This window comes from Chenopodium album, chromosome 12 (assembly GCF_948465745.1).
Source record: "Chenopodium album chromosome 12, dcCheAlbu1.1, whole genome shotgun sequence".
NCBI classification, from domain to species: domain Eukaryota; kingdom Viridiplantae; phylum Streptophyta; class Magnoliopsida; order Caryophyllales; family Amaranthaceae; genus Chenopodium; species Chenopodium album.
The window spans coordinates 1,901,233-1,921,305 of record NC_137845.1 but is presented as its reverse complement, the minus strand read 5'-3'; the positions used below and the strand labels follow the sequence as shown (position 1 = coordinate 1,921,305).

The 20,073-nt window shown below is 33.8% G+C and overlaps 1 protein-coding gene and 1 pseudogene across 1 annotated transcript; both read left to right on the top strand.

Annotated features, from left to right (window-relative positions):
- Positions 1 to 2,920: 2,920 nt before the first annotated feature.
- LOC145571546 (3-ketoacyl-CoA synthase 12 pseudogene) lies at positions 2,921 to 5,010 on the top strand (annotated as a pseudogene).
- Positions 5,011 to 11,731: 6,721 nt separating this feature from the next.
- Positions 11,732 to 13,614, top strand: LOC145571545 (protein FAR1-RELATED SEQUENCE 5-like). Its single transcript, XM_081630581.1, has 2 exons — positions 11,732 to 12,265; positions 12,394 to 13,614. The coding sequence occupies exons 1-2, from the start codon at positions 11,732 to 11,734 to the stop codon at positions 13,612 to 13,614; spliced, it is 1,755 nt and encodes a 584-aa protein (XP_081486707.1).
- Positions 13,615 to 20,073: the final 6,459 nt, after the last annotated feature.

Sequence of the window (20,073 nt, the reverse complement as noted above, 5' to 3'; positions counted from 1 at the left end):
TACTTATTTAATGGAGTTTATCATGTCTTTGTTTAGGTGACATTTTAAATTATAGTGTAATAACTATCGTTTGAAAATACGATTTTTTTTCAGTGATATATATATATATTGAAATCAGAATTTGAGACCAATTGCACATGTTTTGTACAAGTAATTAATAGGCCAAGCATATTTCTAACCAAAATTATTGAATGCTAATTAATTATATAGTTAGTAATTAATCATGCATACCATCTTTATGAATTGAAGTAGGCACTTGGCAATTTATGCATGGAAGATAGATGTTTTGTGAATGTAATCATACATATTTGATGATGTGCGTGTAAACATTTAGGTACATGCTATTAGCTTTGAATTATGGAGTATATAACTTGTATGTTGTATGAAATATCTGCCAATTAATAGTATATAAAATATGATTCTTCCTTATCTTAATATTTTGCCAATTTTACATTCCTCACTTTGATTTATATGGTGAAATAATTTCAATGCAAAACATGCATAGTTGTGTAAAATCTTGTTATTTGCCTCAAACTAATAAATTCTAAAATATCAACTTCTTGTTTAATTTTAATTAGTTTCTTCTTAATAAGAATTAAGGAAATTAATATGGCGAAGTAGCTAGTAAAAATTACAATGTACAGAGTACTTCATTAATGATAACAGTAAATATATAAATGTTGTAATAAGATATAGAGGAAGTACTCCAATTCCGTATTAAATTAGAAACCAGCTTCAATTAAAGTTCACCTGCAAAAGTAAAGTGTTCAGTGTTCCTTACTAGTTCCATGCAATGAAGAATTTACTGTTCTAATTAAAATTCACCTGACCAAAATTTGAAGACTGTCAAAGGGTAAAAATAATAATAATAATAATAAATACTTTGCTGTACTAATAATTAAATCATTAATTGCACACCTCCTTCTACTACCATAGAAACATTAAATGAACAATTTTAAGTGTACTAGTAAAACACGAATCAGGTAAAACCTACCATACCAATGAAATAGCTCTGTTAATAATTGTTGCCTTTTCTTTGAATTCATTATCCACTTTTCTCTAAACCTTATGTAACACTCTACTACTAGAACTTTCCTATCACAGCTCGTCTTGTTTGTGGCCACTTATAAAAGAACAAAGTAACACATATAATACTGACTAAGTAACCCCTGTAATACTAACTGAGTAACCCCTATAACTCTAACAGAGTAACCCTATAGCACTGATCAAGTAACCCCCTAATGTGGCCAGCCACATATAAGACTTTGTGTTTCTCTCACCAGTTCAATCACTAACTTAGTAAATTAAAATTGAAAATGATGTTTGCTTCATCACTAACTATGGCAAACTATGACTTTATTGTGGTTTCATTATATTATATACGTGTAAAAAGGCCGGTACTCCCTCCTTGCGTTCCCGACTTTTCTTTTTCGTGTTATTTCATTTAAACTGTATATTATACACTACGGAATTTTAAGAATTGCTATCATGCCTCTCAATTTACTCTCACATTCATTACTATTAATTTCTTCATTATCGACAACCTAAGAAACAATAGCCATTGGAGTATTAATATTACACTTTAGATTTGTGATTGATTTGGACCTAGTTTGTCAGCTTTGAGTTGGATGTTTAGGCAAAGTTTTGTATATATTTCTCGATCATCTACGAATTGAATATACGAAGCATGTTGTATATAATCATCTAATTTATTATATTTGAAATACACGGAGTATATTAATTTACCACTAATGAATTTTTGTTGATTGAAAAAGAGGTTATCGATCCCTGTCCAAATGGATCAAGTTGTTCAAAATAAATTCTATTTTTCGTGTACTTGTATGTAAAATGCTCAAAATAAATTCTTGGATATTATTCGTTCATTTGTCACATTATTTCTTTGCCGAGGATACAAATAAAGTCAAATTCATAATTCATAATTTATTTTTCTTTTCTAACTTGCACTATATTATATTACTCCGTATAATATACTCCAAAACTCTTGGTCACTTTTGTATCTTTTTTTCCTTCCTTTTTATATTACTTCCTTACGCAAAACCCATTTTCGGAATATTATAGGTAGACCAAATTTTAAAAATAGTTGATCATTAAATTGATTCTTTCCCTAATGAAAGAATGGAATGTACTCCCAACTGTCACAAATAATTAAAACATTAATTTACAAGAAACTTCAAATAATTGGATAGAATTGATAACAAGTTTCTATTACAAAGCATATCCACTAATAGGAGTTAACATAGTACAAGTCACTTCATCTCCTTCTCTACCATAGGACGTCCCAATTTCTTTTAAAAAATATTTATTTTATAATTGTGATTTAACGATATACCCCCTCATAAGAATAGTATGAAATATTAGGGGTACAGTGACAATACATTCAAACTTGATGGATAACCATCAATTATGTATGGATAAAAAAACCGAAATTAAGCCGGTGACAAATGAATGATGGATGGATAAAAACATATGTTATAACTTATAATTGTCAAATCTATGCACGTAATAATTGAAGTTAACCCAAAGGACAATTTTATTACTTTACATAATAAATATATTGTAATTGTCGATATGATGAATTTCAATACAAGTAGATAAGTTTCTATTTCAAAAATTAAATAATCCCGCTAATAAAATTTGTGGTTATTATAAAGCGTATCCGATTTTGCAAATCTTTAAAAGCAATGAGGCAAAGACAATGGCCATGAAAAGAAAAATGAGGGTTTAAAGATGGTACTTTTGTTTGATACCTCGATAAAAAAATTAAAAATAAATAAATAAAATAAAATAATTAATTAATTAATTGATAAAGAAGAAGAAGAAGAAATAAAGAAGGTCCCTACCTTTTGATGAGTCTTTCTTCTTTTTTTTTTTTTTTTTTTTTTTTTTTTGATGAGTCTTATAAGTTATAACTAGCTTCTTCTTCAGTCACATGTCCGAACCTTCTTTTTTGACCTAATTCATGCACATAATTAGTTGGTAGAAGTTGGTTTGGCCAATTATATTTATTAGATTTCTAAGTTTACATATCTTTAATTTAAATGCCTCCATTTCTTCTTAGTTTTGCATCCCACAAAAAAAATAAAAAAATATTATTCTTTAGCTTCCTCTCAAACCAAAAATAAAGTTTTTGTAAAAAAAAAAATGGGATTCTTCATCTTTCTACTTCTTTTCCCTTCTCTTTTTTTCCTCTTCAATTTTCTAAAATGGGCTCTTGTTAAAAGACACCAAGATTGTTACATTTTAAGCTACGAATGCTATAAACCGACCGATGATCGGAAAGTAAGTTCACAATTCTCCGGTGAAATCCTTGCCCGGAACAAAAATTTGGGCATCAATGAGTATAAGTTTCTTCTAAAGGCGGTCATTAGCTCCGGCATTGGGGAGGAAACGTACGCCCCAAGAAACATCCTTAAGGGCAAAGAAGAAAGTCCAACAATTAAAGATAGCTTAGAAGAAATGGACGAGTTTTTTCAAGATAGTATCGAAAAACTCCTCTCTAAATCCAAAATTTCTCCTCAAGAAATCGACGTTTTAGTCGTAAATGTGTCGATGTTTGCGTCCGAACCATGCTTGGCCTCAAGAATAGTGAACCATTACAAAATGAGGGATGATGTCAAGGTGTACAACCTTAGTGGGATGGGGTGTAGTGCTAGCTTAATTTCAATAAGCATTGTACAAAGTGTGTTTAAACACGAAAAAGAGCGTTACGCTTTGGTTGTCACATCGGAATCATTAAGCTCGAATTGGTACACGGGTAATGACCGATCCATGATATTGTCAAATTGTTTGTTTAGGTCGGGTGGGAGCGCGATTCTTTTGACCAATAAATGGGGTTTAAGGAAGAAGGCTATGCTAAAGCTCAAGTGTCTTGTACGGACGCATCATGGTGGTAGAGATGACTCGTACGGATGTTGCATGCAAATGGAGGATTCCGTGGGGAGGTTAGGGTTTCACCTTAGCAAAAGCCTTCCTATATCCGCGGCTCGATGTTTGGTTGATAACCTAAAGGAGTTGGCCCCGAAGATCTTGCCAACTAAAGAAGTGGTTCGATTTGTGCTTGCAGTTATGGTCCGCAGATTTTTCCCCGGACCTAACAAGCAAGCAGGTAATAAACCAAGTATTAATTTTAAGACAGGGGTAGAACATTTTTGTATTCACACGGGTGGTAAAGCCGTTATAGACGGTTTAGGGGAGAACCTAAAGTTAAGTGAGTATGACCTCGAGCCAGCAAGGATGACCCTTCACCGGTTTGGGAACACGTCGGCGGGTAGCTTATGGTATGTTTTAGGGTACATGGAGTCCAAAAACAGGCTCAAAAAAGGGGATAGGGTGTTGATGGTTAGCTTTGGGGCAGGGTTTAAGTGTAATAGTTGTTTGTGGGAAGTGGTAAGAGACTTAGATGGGTGTGACAATGTTTGGAAAGATTTTATTGAAGACTATCCTCCTAAGAATTTGGCTAATCCTTACTTGGAGATGTTTGGTTGGATCCAAAATGAAGACACTAGTACTTTTCCAGAGGATCATGAAGCAAAAATGAATTATTACCAAGAAAAAATGAATTGAACTATATATATATATATATATATATATATATATACCACCTAGGCCCTATATATTTTTTTTTATGTTCAAGGAAATGAAATTATTATTTATTCTTAATTTTTTTGGGGGTAATTTTTACATTTTTCTTCATTATTCAATAACTATCAAGAATTATAGCCTAATTATGGTATATACTTCAAAAAATTAGAAATGGGGGCGGGTGACACTAATTATATAAGGGCACTCAGCTACTCATTTGGCAATTTAATACTGCTCTTTTTTACTTTTTTGAAAGGTAATAGTTGTTAAATTATTGTTATTTTTTTGGTTAGTTGATGTATTTTTCTCTTATTTATTTAATATAATAATGCTTCATAAATTCTGAAGCCTTTATAGTTTTTTTTAAAATATTTCATGTATACTTCGTAACTTTTTAGTTAGAGAATGAAGGGAACATATAGTGTACTCCGTAATTCTTTTATTATATGGTATTTTATTTAATTATATGGAAATTTGTCATTGTACATTTATATTTATGACATTATTAGCTTAGTTATTTATTACTGAATGCCAATACAATAAATTGTGTTGCTTAATAAAGGCATACACCTTTTAAGTACTACACAAAATGTCCTACGCTATATGGAAATGGATCATTTACTGTGGTTTAAATCACAACAGGCTGTACACCATTGTCGTCTTCACAAAAAGTTGATCATGTACAATTATCTCAATTAATACACACATTGCACCAAAATTATATAAAAAAATAAAAAATTTAACACACACACATAATAGATATATATAGCGCGCATATGTCAAAATGTTACAATCGCATGCAAATGCACGTACAAGTAATAAACTCCAAACAACTTTTCAGTCTAAAATCGATAATAAAGAGAGAATAAAAGACAACTTCGGCCTCAATAACTTTATAAAGGTTTATGTGACAAATTAGAGAGGAAGAATGAATAGAATCGCTTGATTATTATTCATCAATAGGTAGTGTATTTATACAAAACCTAAGAACATAAGATAGGAAATAATGTTCCTAAAAGATATACTTAAATAATATCTTAACATGTAATAAACCTAAATATATTATTCTCCTAATAAGATCAATACGGAAAATATATCACACATATATTTTCCGATATTATCTCTAACACCCTCCCGCAATCGTAACGGCAGTAACACGAACGTTGCGATTGGAAATTCTTCAAATTGTTGAAGCCGAGATGCACACTCTTGTGATTTCGCCTTCAATTTTTTTTTTTCTTCAATGATGAGAACGTTCATCTTTTCGAACTCATCTATCATCAATCATACAGGAACGTCATTCTTTTCGAACCTGCAAATATAACAATTTTTTGTTTTTCCAGAGCAAAACCGAGCTCCAATCAAATATTGGTTTTTCAGAGTAAACCACACTCAAATTTCTTATTGGTCTTTCAGAGTAACCACACTCAAATTTCTTATTGGTTTTTCAGAGTAAACCACACTCAAATCTCTTATTGTTTTTCAGAGTAAAACCAAACTCATATCCAAAGCAGCAAAATCATGCTCGAATAAACTCACAAAAAAGAAAAAAAAAATTGCACAGCGGAATTTTTGGGTAAAATTTATGAATCCCGCCGGTGAGTTTAATTTTCTAACCCACCGGCAGGGGGGGAATTTTTGTGAAGTATCCCAAGATCTAACCTGCTCTTGATACCATGACAAATTAGAGAGGAAGAATGAATAGAATCGCTTGATTATTATTCATCAATAGGTAGTGTATTTATACAAAACCTAAGAACATAAGATAGGAAATAATGTTCCTAAAAGATATACTTAAATAATATCTTAACATGTAATAAACCTAAATATATTATTCTCCTAATAAGATCAATACGGAAAATATATCACACATATATTTTCCGATATTATCTCTAACATTATGCCTTTTGAACTCATTTTCTACCGAGTTTAACTCGTCTCATGTATCTTCGCATATGGTTAAAATGTACTCCCTCCCGATCCATCCCTTATTTTTTGCCCCATTTGACTTATCACGAGCTTCAAAGCATCTTTAAACTCATATATATATCTTCTTCTCATGTATCTTCGCATATGGTTAAAATGTACTTCGTAGTTATCATACAAAAATTATTTAATTAAAATATTGTCAGAGTTCACAATAAATTATTTAGTAGAAGCCATTCAAGAGTACAAATTATTAATTACAATATCCTATATAGTCTTCTATATGCATTGATCGATTGATTGAGTTCAAATTAGGTGGATGGTAAATTTTATAACTTTGACTGCATCTAGCTATAACTGACACAAAGATAACTATGTCATTATCAAAGAATATTTGAATTCACTAGATTGGGTCGGGTTGCTAGCTAGGGAGAGGCTTAAAAAATAAATAACTTGATGCAATAACACGATGATCAAGTCATGTACGTAGGTAATTGTCCTTTGAATAAATCGATCACTTCTCCATGGTACGAAGTATTAAAAACTTGATAATACAATTCATGGAAACGTTTCAATTTGATTCAGCCTGTTTGATATACTATCCATATTAAATGGCTATATCTTTATTATCCTCAAACAGTCTAGCTAGAACCAACTATATATATGGGTAGTATATATTGATATAGTTTCCCATCGCTAGTCAAAATAGTGTACTATTTGCATGCATATAGCTCAATAAATGTCCATTTCCAAACTCTTATCGTTAGAGTAGGTTTCCAAATTTCCAAAAAGAAAAAAAAGAGAAATAAATATTCATCATGAAGTATTGTGCCATGGATCTTATAGATTGGGAGCTTAATGTGATTTAACTTCATTCTAAGTAATAAGTGTGAAATATTATATAGATAGAGTAGCAATGTACTCGTGGAGATAAACAGCTAGTCCGTATATATGACCGTGTACAATCATCAACAATGGATCTATTAGAAGGCACAAACGTCTATTTAATGGTTGAAATTTCAAACTTCTAGGTTTCTAGCCAGCTGAGGGTATAATTTTACTTCAATCTACTCTCTATTTTAAAATAAAGACCGACAATGTTACCAGTGGCGTAACCAGAAAATTTTCAAAGGGGTGGCATAATAGATAAAATAAAAAATATATAATACCTGGACAAACCCATAAATACATATGTTATTTGGTAAAAACCGATTTAACATTAACTATTAAACTAGTTTAAGTCTATTGTCTTCATTGCTTAACTTTTACTACCATCTCATTCAAAAGTGTAAATAATTTTAATTAATAGCAGCAAATATATTGGTGATAGTATTATTAGTTTGGTATAGGTCGCTTTATAATACAACTGTTAGAATGTGCTATGGTCTATCTATGGTGATGCAAAGCCGCAAAATAATTATACCTATAAGGATAAATTGAAATGGTTGGCTGCCTTGCTAGCTGGTGATCGATTAAGCTGGGTCAGAATGTTTATTCAATTAGATGCATCAATCTTTAGGAATTTCTATAAATTCCTGGTTCAATTAATGCAGTAACTGTTAATTTAAGCAAGTTGGGTTTATTATTCTTGTGTTATCTGACTATTTGTGAGATTAAATATTCGGGTTTGACTTTGTAGACAATGACATAAATCATTAGGCATAATCGTTTAATCCTAGATACTTTAAGCTATTGATATAGTGAGTAAGAATGATACTCCGTAAGGATACAATGATACATAAATAATGTAGAGGAAAATTTCACATTTACTACCAGGAAAAGCACCATGTTTTACATTTGCTACCCCTTTAAAATTTTATTTTATTTTACTACCACCGAAACACACTAACTTTCATAATCACTACCACTTAACGGAATCAGTTAGGATTTCCGTTAAGTTTATTAAAAAAAAATTGAAAAATTAAAAAAAAAAAATAATATAATAAATAAATAAATATAAAATGAAAAAACCACCCAAAAAACCCTAGCCCTCCCCGTCATCCACCCTCCCCCCTCCCCCTGTCGGCGGCCAGCACCCAAACCTGCGGCCGGCGTCGGCGATTTGGGTCGGAATCGGACCCTTCCCCCTCCCCACCCAAAACCGACAATCCTAACCCTAATCCCCCTGCCCGAAACCACCCTAATCCCCCTTCCCCACCGTCGCTTAGGGTGGTTTTTGTTGGCAGGGAACGGGAACGAGGAGCAGCTGGATTGGGTTTCGAGGGGAGAGGGGTTGGGATCGACGGTGATTTCGAGGGGTGAGAGGGGCTGGGATCGACGAGGGTAGGGGATAGAGGGGCTGGGATCGACGGAGGTTTTCGAGGGGAGAGGGGCTGAGATTGAGGTGGGTTTCGAGGGGAGAGAGGGGCTGATCGGGTTTTCGAGGGACTGGGAATGCGACGCCGGCGGCGGATAATCAGGGTGGTCGGAGTCGCCGGCAGCAGGTTATTGGGCTCAGGCGACTATGGCAGTGGCTTGGTGGCTGGGCTGGACGGTGAGTGGTGGTTGCGGCGGATTGGCAGCTGGTGGGTAGGAAGGAGTGGTGGCTGGACGGTGGTTGGGTGGTGGTAACGGAAATATTAACGGTGTAAGTCAAGTGGTAGTGATTATAACAGTTAGTGTGTTTGGGTGGTAGTAATATAAAATAAAAAATTAAAGGGGTAGCAAATGTGAAAAAGAGTCCTTTTGCTGGTAGCAAATGTGAAATTTTCCTAATGTAGATGCGATTTAACATAGCTAATACCAAGTATGAAGTAGGTAAAGAATTAATTACTTCTATAGACGTTGCGGTAATTATTAGAATTTCACGGACATCTCGCCCCACTTTGCAACAAAGCAGAAGTAGGTACACGTCACTATATAAAAAAATTATGGGCTTTTGCTAGGCTTTTTTTCAATGAATAGCCTCCCATCAACATGAGGCACAAAGAATCACTACCAACTGTACCCAAAACACTAACCTCTTCTTTGCCTTTCTCTTTTTGTTGAAAAAAAAAAAATACTACGTAGATAAAAGAAAAGAAAAGAAAGTGAACAAAATTATTATATTGTTCATCTTTTTTTTAAAAAAAAAAATTACTAAAATACGAGTATGATTTTATCTAAAGATGCATACTATTTATCTAAATTTCACTTATGTAAACTGATTTTAGTTGTAAAATAAAATTGGATAACCTTTATTATCTCTAACTAGATTTTTGAAATTATTTTCATGAACTTAAAATATCCAAACTTATGTGATTTTTTTTTTCTTTGAATAAGTGGAGATATTAAAATGTACTGGGCTAAACTAACATGAACTTATCTAATCTTTATATAAACTTATTAAAAATCAGCGGGTTTTTGGTGCCACCAGCCATACCGTGCGGCATAACGGGAAACACTAAAAATAACGGGCTTGACAAAAGTTTCCAAAAAACGCTGAGCCCACATTCCAAAAAGCGCGCAGCCCAAAATTTCTAAAAACCATCTGACACACAATTCCCAAAACCTACAAAGTACGCCGCAATTTCTCACTTCACATTTTCCAGAATTTTGCATTTTCATTTATCAAACAATTCTCACAGTTTCATTTTTTTCACCTTCTCAATTCACATATTCCAGAATTTTGAACTTTCATTGCACTATGGCAGACGAAGAACATATTTTTCCAGATTCACAAGAATCAATGGAAATCGAAGAAATTGGAGATTCATTGATGAATCTAGAGATCGAAAACAAAATCAGAGAAATCAAAGAACACTTATTAAAAAACATCGAATACCAAGGTAAATATATTTCAATATTAAATTTTCCCCTATGAAAGACATAGAAATCCTCTTATGTGCTTATGTAATCCATAAAAAACCTGAGAAGTAACCCCAAGTAACCCATAAAAACCCTTTAAGTAACCCCAAGTAACCCCTACTAATCCTTTAAGTAACACTTTAAGTAATCCATCTAGTAACCCCAAGTAACCCATAAAAACACTTTAAGTAACCCCAAGTAACCCCGAGTAACCCCAAGTAACCTTTCAAGTAACCCTTTAAGTAATCCGTCAACGTAACCCCCTCTATTAACACATCGGTCACCTCATAAAAGTAACCCTTTAAGTAACCCCTTAAGTAACCCATCTAGTAACCCTATTAAAATAATAACATAGTAACCCTTTTTGTAACCCCTCAACTAGCCCCTCAAGTAACCCCTCTAGTAACCATCTAGTAACCCTATCAAAATAACCCCATAGTAACCCTTTTTGTAACCCCTCAACTAACCCCTCTTGTAACCCACTTAAGTAACCCCTCTACTAACCCTATTAAAGTAACCCCTCAAGTAACCCCCTCAGTTACAACATTAAAGTAACCCCCTCAGTAATTCCATTAAAGTAACCCCTCAGTAACCCTATTAATGTAATCTCTCTAGTAACCCCTTCAGTAACCCTTATAGTAACCCTATTAAAGTAACCCTTCTACTTACCCCTCTTGTAACCCCTCCAATACCCCCTTCTACTTACCCCTCTTGTACCCCCTCCAGTACCCCCCTCAGTAACCCACACAATAACCACATTAAAGTAAACCCCTAAGTAACACCCTCATTAACCCTGTACCAAAACCAATTTATTATTCTACATGATATCTGTAACTACTACTAATTTTCTGGTTCACTGACAGGAGAAACAAGTGACAACAGAGCAGAAACAAGTGACAACACAGCAGAAAAAACTTCAAGCACATTAACAGAAGAAAGCAATAATGATAACATGCAAATACAGCAAAGTAAATGTCAGCAAGAAGAAGATTTTGATTTTACAGGAAGCTTAATAGGATATACTGCAGAAACTTTGGATGAAATCCATGAGATTTATAAAAAGCATGCGTTTGTTATGGGATTTGGGGTAAGACAATCAACCACCAGATGGACTCAAGGAGAGAACAAAAAAATAAAGGGAAAAGATTTTGTTTGTTATAAAGAAGGCTTTAGATGCAAACCCAAAGTTTCAAAAACTCCTCCCCCAGCAGATGAAAACAAGAAGAAAACAAGACTAGTTCCTACAACCAGAACAGGATGCAAAGCATTAATCAGAGCAAAAAAGAACAAGGAAGGGAAGTTTGAAATTGAGGAACATGTCATTCATCACAATCATGAGTTAACTAGAAGAGCATGGCAACATTTACATAGGTCAGAAAGAAAGATCACTGAAGACAAAGCAAAAGTGATTGACCTTATGGCAGAGAGTGGATTAAAGCCTACTGAAGCTTACAATCTAATGACTAAAGAAGCAGGAGGTGAAGAATTACTAGGACACACTTTAAGGGATCATTTAAATTACATATCAAGGAGGAAAATGAAAGAAATTGAAGGTGGTGATGCACAAACTGTGATAGACAAACTATATCAAAGACAAGCAGAAGAAGAAGACTTTTTCTTCAGATTCAAACTTGGAGGTGATGAAAACACCAACAAGTTGACAGGCATCTTCTGGAGAGACTCGGAAATGAAGGAAGATTTCAACATCTATAGTGATGTCACAATATTTGACACAACCTACAGAACTAACAAGTACAATCTTATTTGTGCCCCTATTGTAGGTATCAATAACCATTGGCAAACTGTGATGTTTGGATGTGCCTTTATAGCTGATGAGAAGACTACCACATTTGAGTGGGTTTTATCAACTTTTAAGAAGTCTATGGGAGGAAGTATGCCTGCCACAATATTCACAGATCAAGACTTCGCCATGTCTAAAGCAATTGAAAAGGTAAAAACTGCACTAATTTTCTATAATCCCCTAAAAACAACAAGGAACTTCAAGTAACCCCTAGACACTTTTTATTTAACTTATATCAAAATGATATTTAACACTTTGCTTCCCTTGGAAACTTACAGGTATTTCCTCACTCAAGGCATAGGTTGTGTATATGGCATCTAATCAAGAATGCTGTTTCAAGATTTGGAGCATTAAAACGAAACACAGCTTTCAAAGATGCATTCAATAAATGCCTAAGTGGTTGTGTAAATGCAGAAGAATTTCAAGCTTGCTGGGATAACATGATAGCAACGTATAAACTTGAAAAGAATGCCTGGTTCAAAAGGTTACATAACCTAAGGGAGAAATGGTGCACAGCTCTAAGTAAAGACTTTTTTTCTGCTGGTATTTTGTCTTCTCAGAGAAGTGAAAGTACAAATAATGCTGTTGGATTTAAAGCAAACAACAACACAAGTCTATCAGATTTTTTCAGAATATTCAAGCAAACTGTGAAGAGATGGAGAAAAAATGAATCTGATGCAGATTTCAAGTGTTCAAATTCTGAACCAACATCAAATCTCCCCATGTATGGACTGTTAAAGCATGCATCAGAAACATACACACAGACAATATTCAGATATTTTGAATCAGAGTACAGCTATTCAATGGGGTGCATAGCACATCTACATGGTCAATTGGGAGATCATTACTTTTATGAGGTGCAAATTGAAGATGACATATCATCTAGGCAGAAGGTCACATTTGTCAGCACAGAAAATAGAATTGCATGCTCATGCAAAAATTTTGAAGAAGTAGGCTGGCTTTGCTATCATTGTATACGAATCCTACACCAGCATTCAGTCACAAAAATTCCAGAACATTACATCACAGCAAGATGGACAAAGATAGCTAAAGCTAATGTATGGAAAAAAAAAGATGATCATGAAGCAGAAAATTCAACAGAAAGACAAAAATACATGCCTTGGCGTCACACAATGGCAAGAAAGTCCTACAATCTGATACTGAAATATCAACATCACAAAGAGACACGCAGCTTCATAGAGTCACAACTAAAGAAAATTGATGAAGAAGCAGATAAAATAAAAAGACAACTAGAAGTGCAAGAAGCAAAAGAAGAAGGTGAACAATCAAATCAAACAGAAGAACAACAAAATCAAGAAGAAATACCAAGAGTAAATGATCCAGATCGAGCAAACACGAAAGGAAGAAGCAAAAGAATCAAGGGGCATTTTGAAAAAGGAAAACAACCAAAAACAAAGAAAACAAAAGCAATGCAAGCCAAAGGTGACACAAGGGAATTTGGAACAATAACACCAGTTATAAATCCAAAGCTATTTTAGTTTCATTATTATTTTTTATTTAGAACAATTACAGTTTATGAATAAAGTAAACAAATATTTATTAATTTATTGTTTACATTAACATTTATCTTTTACTTTGATTATTGTTTTCAATTTTTATAACTTGTATCTAATAGTGTGTATCACAACATAAGTAACCCCAAGTAACCCCAAGTAACCATAAGTAACCCCAACAAGAACCAACCCCTACAAACACCAAGTAACCCCAAGTAACCCCAAGTAACCACAACAAGAACCAACCCCTACAAACACCAAGTAACCCCAAGTAACCCCAAATAACCCTAAGTAACCCCAATAAAAAAACACTAAGTAACCCCAAGTAACCCTAAGTAATCCCAACAAGAATCAACCCCTACAAACACCAAGTAACCCTAAGTAATTACAAGCACCAACTAACCCTAAGTAACCCAGAAAAAACACTTAGTAACCCCAAGTAACCCCAACAAGAACCAACCCCTACAAACACCAAATAACCTCTAGTAACCTTTGTAGTAACCCCTCTGTAACCTCATTAAAGTAGCTCCCTCAGAAAACCTCTAAAAACTATGTACTACGTATTTAACTCGTATTAAAGTAATTGAAGTAACCGCTAATAAAGTAACAGAACAAAATATTAAACTAACACAGATGAATTCAAATATTAACATATTATGAAACAAGATCAAGTATGACTAATAATTCAACATAGAGATATAAAAAATAAAATATTAACAATCTATATGAATTAAATTCAAATAAATTCAGTAAGATCTAAAAAGCTAGTCAAAAATATATTTCTTACTTTCCCTATATTTCTTACTTTCCCTGTACTGCTTTTTAATTCTTCTTTTTAAGCACTGGTACTGGTGGTACTGCTGACCCTGCTGGTGCATTACTCTTAGCAGCTGGAGCTTTGGATCTTGATGGTATTGGTGGTAATGGTGCTGCTGTTGATGCATTACATGTTGATCTTCTTTTAAGAGCTGCCTTTTCTGTTGCCATTGATGCTTTTTTTGTTGATTTTGTTTTTGCAACAGCTTCTTCTACTGCTATTGTAGCAGCCACCAAAGCTTCTTCTTCTTCTTTCTCAGCTTTAGCTTTTCTTCTCCTTTCCAAATCAGCACGTTGCTGTGCCTTATAAGCTTCAATTTCAGCTTCTTTAATGAGCTTCTCATTCCTTAAAACTTCAGCCATAATTGCTTCATTGTTTTTGACAAAATCATCAACACATAACAACACATTTTCTCTTATTTTATTCAAATCAGACAGAACCAATGAAGCACAAATTTCAGCTCTATAACGACGGCGTTCAGTTATCTGCAACAACATACAAAAACAAAGGGTTACCAGTTAGTTCAAGTTATAAAAAGTACTAGAGGGGTTACACATATATAGTTATAATAGAGATTACTTCTATATATGTGGGATACCAGAGGGGTTACTGGGGTTACTTTATATATAAAGGAAACCAGAGGGGTTACTGGGGTTACTTTTTTAGAGGGGTTACTTTTTTAGAGAGGTGAAACCAGATGGGCAACTGGGGTTACTTTTACTTTTACTGAAGTTATTTTCTCATTTTTTACACAGTTCAGTGATATTTAGTTACAGGGGTTACTTACTTAGTTATAATATAGGGGTTACTTACTCATTTTTAAAGGTAACCCTTATATTTAGGGGTTATATTCAGGGGTTACTAGAGGATTACCCTTATATTCAGAGTTATATATAGGGGTTACCAGTGTTTATATATAGGACTTACTTAGAGAACAATTCTCCAGTTACTTTATAGCAACAAAAATAAAAAGAACACAAAAACAGTGTAGAACATTAAACATTTAAAAAATTTTAAAAGATAAAAATATTTCACCTGATTTAAACGGTAACTCCTAAATGGTTTGCCAAAATAGGAAGCACAATGATACAGGCAAAAGACTCCACAATCAACATTCTCACCAGCTTTTTGACCATCCAATTTGATCATTTGAATTGTAAAATCCATCACATCCATTGCATTATCACGACCTTTGATTGTCATGTATCTTGATATAAGATATCTCTAAATAAAAAAAAATACATAATTAAATAAACAAATCAACAGGAAACAAAAAATAAATATCATGAAAAGAAAACTCAATATAAAACAATATAAAAAAAAAGAATAAATAATCAATATAAATTAAGTAACCCCAACGAAAAACAAGTAACCCTAACTAACCAACAAGTAATAAAAAACCTGAAGCAAATAGTAACCCCTCTGGTAACCAATATATATAAAAGTAATCCCTAAGTAAAAGTTATCTCTCTGGTAACCCCTTAGCTATCCACTAAAGTAACCCCTACACACCTAACAAACTAACCCACTAAGCAAAACACTTACGTAACCCTACAAAACCTAAACTAATTAGTAACCCTTCTGGTAACCCCTAGAATATCCACTAACTCCTTTGTTATCCACTAAAGTAACACCTACACACCTAGCAAAGTAACCCCCTAAGCAAACCCTTAACTAACTCCACAAAACCCTTATCTAATTACTAACCCTACTAGTAACCCCCAAAATATCTCATATGCAAATCCTTAAGTAACCCCTCTGGTAACCCCTATGGTAACTCTCCTAGTAGCCACTAAAGTAACCCCTACACAGTTAACAAAGTAACCCTCTAAGTAACCACCCTAATAACAAATGAATAAAGTAACCCCCTAAGTAACCCCCCTAATAACAACATATAATATAGCCAAATTATTTTAAAACTTACCAAACGATAGGTAATACTGTAAAACACAGTATGCAATCCATCAAAATTAGTTGTGTATTTCTTTAAATCCTCATCATAGATTGTATACTTTTTGTTGTCCAGATAATCAATCGTTTGATCCATGAAATTTACCACAGCAACAGCAAAGTGGTTCTCATAACAAATTGGCAAAAAAACCTGCAAAACAAAAAAAAATAAAATATGATGTTAGAATAAAATCAGATTTATACCAACTTGTCAGACAAAATTCATTCACTTTAAACACAAGAAAATTTTGTAAGAATTAGTATTATACCAGCATTGCAGTCAAAAAATTAGAACATCTAACATCCAAAAACCATGCATCCCATGCACCAAATACATCCTTCTCATAAACACATCCATCTCCAGCAATAACACATTGTATAACAGGCCACTACAAAAAACAAAAAATCAAAAAAAGTGAATGAGATACTATAATTTTTGTTAAATTATAACAAACAACAGAACCAAAAATTCTATATACTTACCATATGTTCACCTCCAAAAAAAACTCTATTATATGTACAATCTTCCAACATCTCCTCCCAATTCAAAAGAATATAGAAACAGTCCATCACACGACTTGATATTAACTGTCCTGGGATCAATGTTTGAAATTCTTCTCGAGGAAGTTGATATACATCAGAATAACTAAATATAACCTCCCTGTTATGTAAAACAAAGACAACAATCATTAGTAACCCCAACTCAAAATCACTTTCATAGAAAATAAAGGCAACAATCATTAGTAACCCCTATAGTGACAAATAAAGTAACCCCAAAAAAAATAACTAAATAAACCTTTAGGTAACCTCACACAACTAATCAAGTAACCCCTACACAACTAACCAAGTAACCCCTAAGTAACTCCTACACACATAACCAAGTAACCCTCTAAACCAAGTAACCCCTAACTAACCCCTACACAACTAACCAAGTAACCCCTAAATAAGCTTAACCCCTAAGTAACCCCTACATACATAACCAAGTAACCCTCTAAACAAACCCCTAAGCAAACCCTTCAGTATTCTTACAAAACCTTAAGTAACCCCTCCAATAACCCAACCATTCCATATAACACCACAACTACAGATTAAACATTAAAAAACAAATCAAGTAACCCATAGAATATCTAAAAAGAAACCAAGTAAAGTAAATAAAACATAAAGTAAATTACTTACGTAGCTTTGACTCCAGAGTAATTCTCCACAAAACAATAATCAGCAACTTTCAGCCTCAACTCCTTCATTGCATTTATTTTATTTCTGTTGTTCTTAGGCCTTAAAGATTCTGATGTCAGCTGTAATTTATAGCCATGAGGTTCACCACAGTCAATACTACAGCTTAAAAGAGCAGAGGTATTTGAACTAGAGCCACTACTATCAGAATTATCAGCAATATTATGAGAGGTTTGAAGAGCATCCTCACCATCTGGAAATTCTTTCATATTATCTCTCAAAACTTTAAGAGCCTCTTCATCAGTATGACCAGGCACAGAACAGTACAATATTTCTTTCCTTTGTCTTTTAGTACTACCTGATGACTTTGATTTCTTTTTTTTAGGTTGTTGAGTTTTCGAGACTTTCTCCTTTGATTTACTTCTTGCAGAAGAAGCAGAAGCAGGAACAGCAGAAGCAGAAGCCGATGCATCAACAGGAACACCAGAAGCAGGAACAGCAGAAGAAAATGCAGATGCAGCAACAGGAACAACAGCCAAAGCACGAACTTCTCCAATATGAGTATCATCTATATTAAAAACTTCATGTACTTGACTACCATCTGCATTCTCTGTTTGAGTGACTTCTATATTTTCATTTTGCTGCCCAGACAAATCACCCAACATAGCTTCTACCATTTGAGAATCAGCAATATTCTCAACAGAATTCCCAATCTCAGGAATCAACTGAGAAGCTTCATTTTCATTTTGTGAATCTACAAGATTCACAACTTCAGGAACCAATTTTACTTGATGATTTGCAGTCTCAAATTGAGAAAGCTGAATTTCTGAATTATTAAGAGTTTCAGAAGCAATGCATGCCTCTGAGAACTGTTCCCTTTCTTCTACCCTGGTGACTTCATCATCCATTATTAAATCATCAACATTCACATTCTGAATGTTCTCAATTCCAACTTCAGAATCATTACTCTGAACATTCTGACTTCTAGTTTCTTCACCAACCAAATGTTCAGAGCAATGCTCTTCATTTATACCCTTCACCACATCACTGATAACAGCACATGAAAATCTTCCAAATTTTTTTTCTCAATTTATGGTGGAAACTGATCTGAAACTTGAGAAAAAGGATCATTATTTTGATTTAAAGGTGTTAAAATTGGAGTTGAAAGATTAGGATTTGAATATGAAAAGAGATTAAATGAAGGAAAACCTTTTTCAACAGTAAAAGGCAACAACTTTTCAACAGCAGAAGCCTCTTCCATTTCAAAATCTCTAGCATTGTCAAACTGAAGATCCTCAATTCCAACTTCAGAAGACTGAATATTGTCAATCCCAGCTACCAAAGGTTGATCTCCCTCAATCCCAGCTTCAAGAGGATGATCTTCTTCAAACTCAGCTTCAGAAATATGAGTTTTAGAAGGTTGACCTCCATCCACCACAGCTCCAGAAGGTTGATATTTCTCAACCACAGCTTCAGAATGGTGATCTCCTTTAACAACTGCTCCAGAAGAAGCATCTCCTTCAGAAAGTTGCTCTACATTTGTCAACTTCAATGCATCATTCACAAAACCACATGCTACATCTTCTAAAGCAGGAGAATCAATTTGTGGTGGAATTTGCTCAGACACTTGAGCAAAAAGATCTTTATTTACATTTGGGGGAGTTTGAGTTGAAACCTCAACACTTTTATTCGAAAAAAGCTGAAATGAAGGCAACTCCTCTTCAATTTTCTTCATTTCAATAGTTTGATTAACAATCATATCAATCTGTGCCCAAAATGACGGGTCATTGAATATTGGATCCAACCGAGAAAGCTCAGGTGACCTATCTTTTTCAGGCAGCTTAGAATCTTCTTGTACAGCTGCTGACTGCAACTTAATCGAATCAATGCGTTGCTCAAATTGATAACACAGTAATCTCATATCTCTCTTCAGAAACATGTAGTTTTCTTCAACATCCTATATAAAACAATATAAAAACAAGAGTAAAAAATCAATATAAATTAAGTAACCCTAAAATAACCCCTAACATTTATAAACATATTAAACTACCCCCTAGAAAAACCAAGTAACCCTTTAAGTAACCCCACCCAACAGACAAATAAGTAACCTTAAGTAACCCCAAAATAACCCCTAACATTTATAAACATATTAAACTACCCCCTAGAAAAACCAAGTAACCCTTTAAGTAACCCCACCCAACAGACAAATAAGTAACCCTTCTAGTAACCCTTTATGTAACACCACCTAACAGACAACTAAGTAACCCTTGTAGTAAAGCTGTAAGTAACCCCAACCAACAAACAAATATGTAACCCCTTAAGTAACCCCTGTAGTAACCCTTTAAGTAACACCACCAAAAAAACAAATAAGTAACCCAACACATCAAACAAATAAGTAGCCCCAACAAAGTACATATACAGATTACACTAACCCCTATTTTAAAAACAAGTAACCCCAGTGAACAAAAAAAGTAACCCCAAGAAAAAACAAGTAATCCCAACAA

Bases quoted from the DNA above. Each gene is read 5' to 3' on its own strand.
- LOC145571545 (XM_081630581.1), top strand. From the start codon at position 11,732: ATGGCAGAGAGTGGATTAAAGCCTACTGAAGCTTACAATCTAATGACT. The intron at 12,266-12,393 runs GTAAAAACTGCA...GGAAACTTACAG, and splicing joins TGTCTAAAGCAATTGAAAAG to GTATTTCCTCACTCAAGGCA.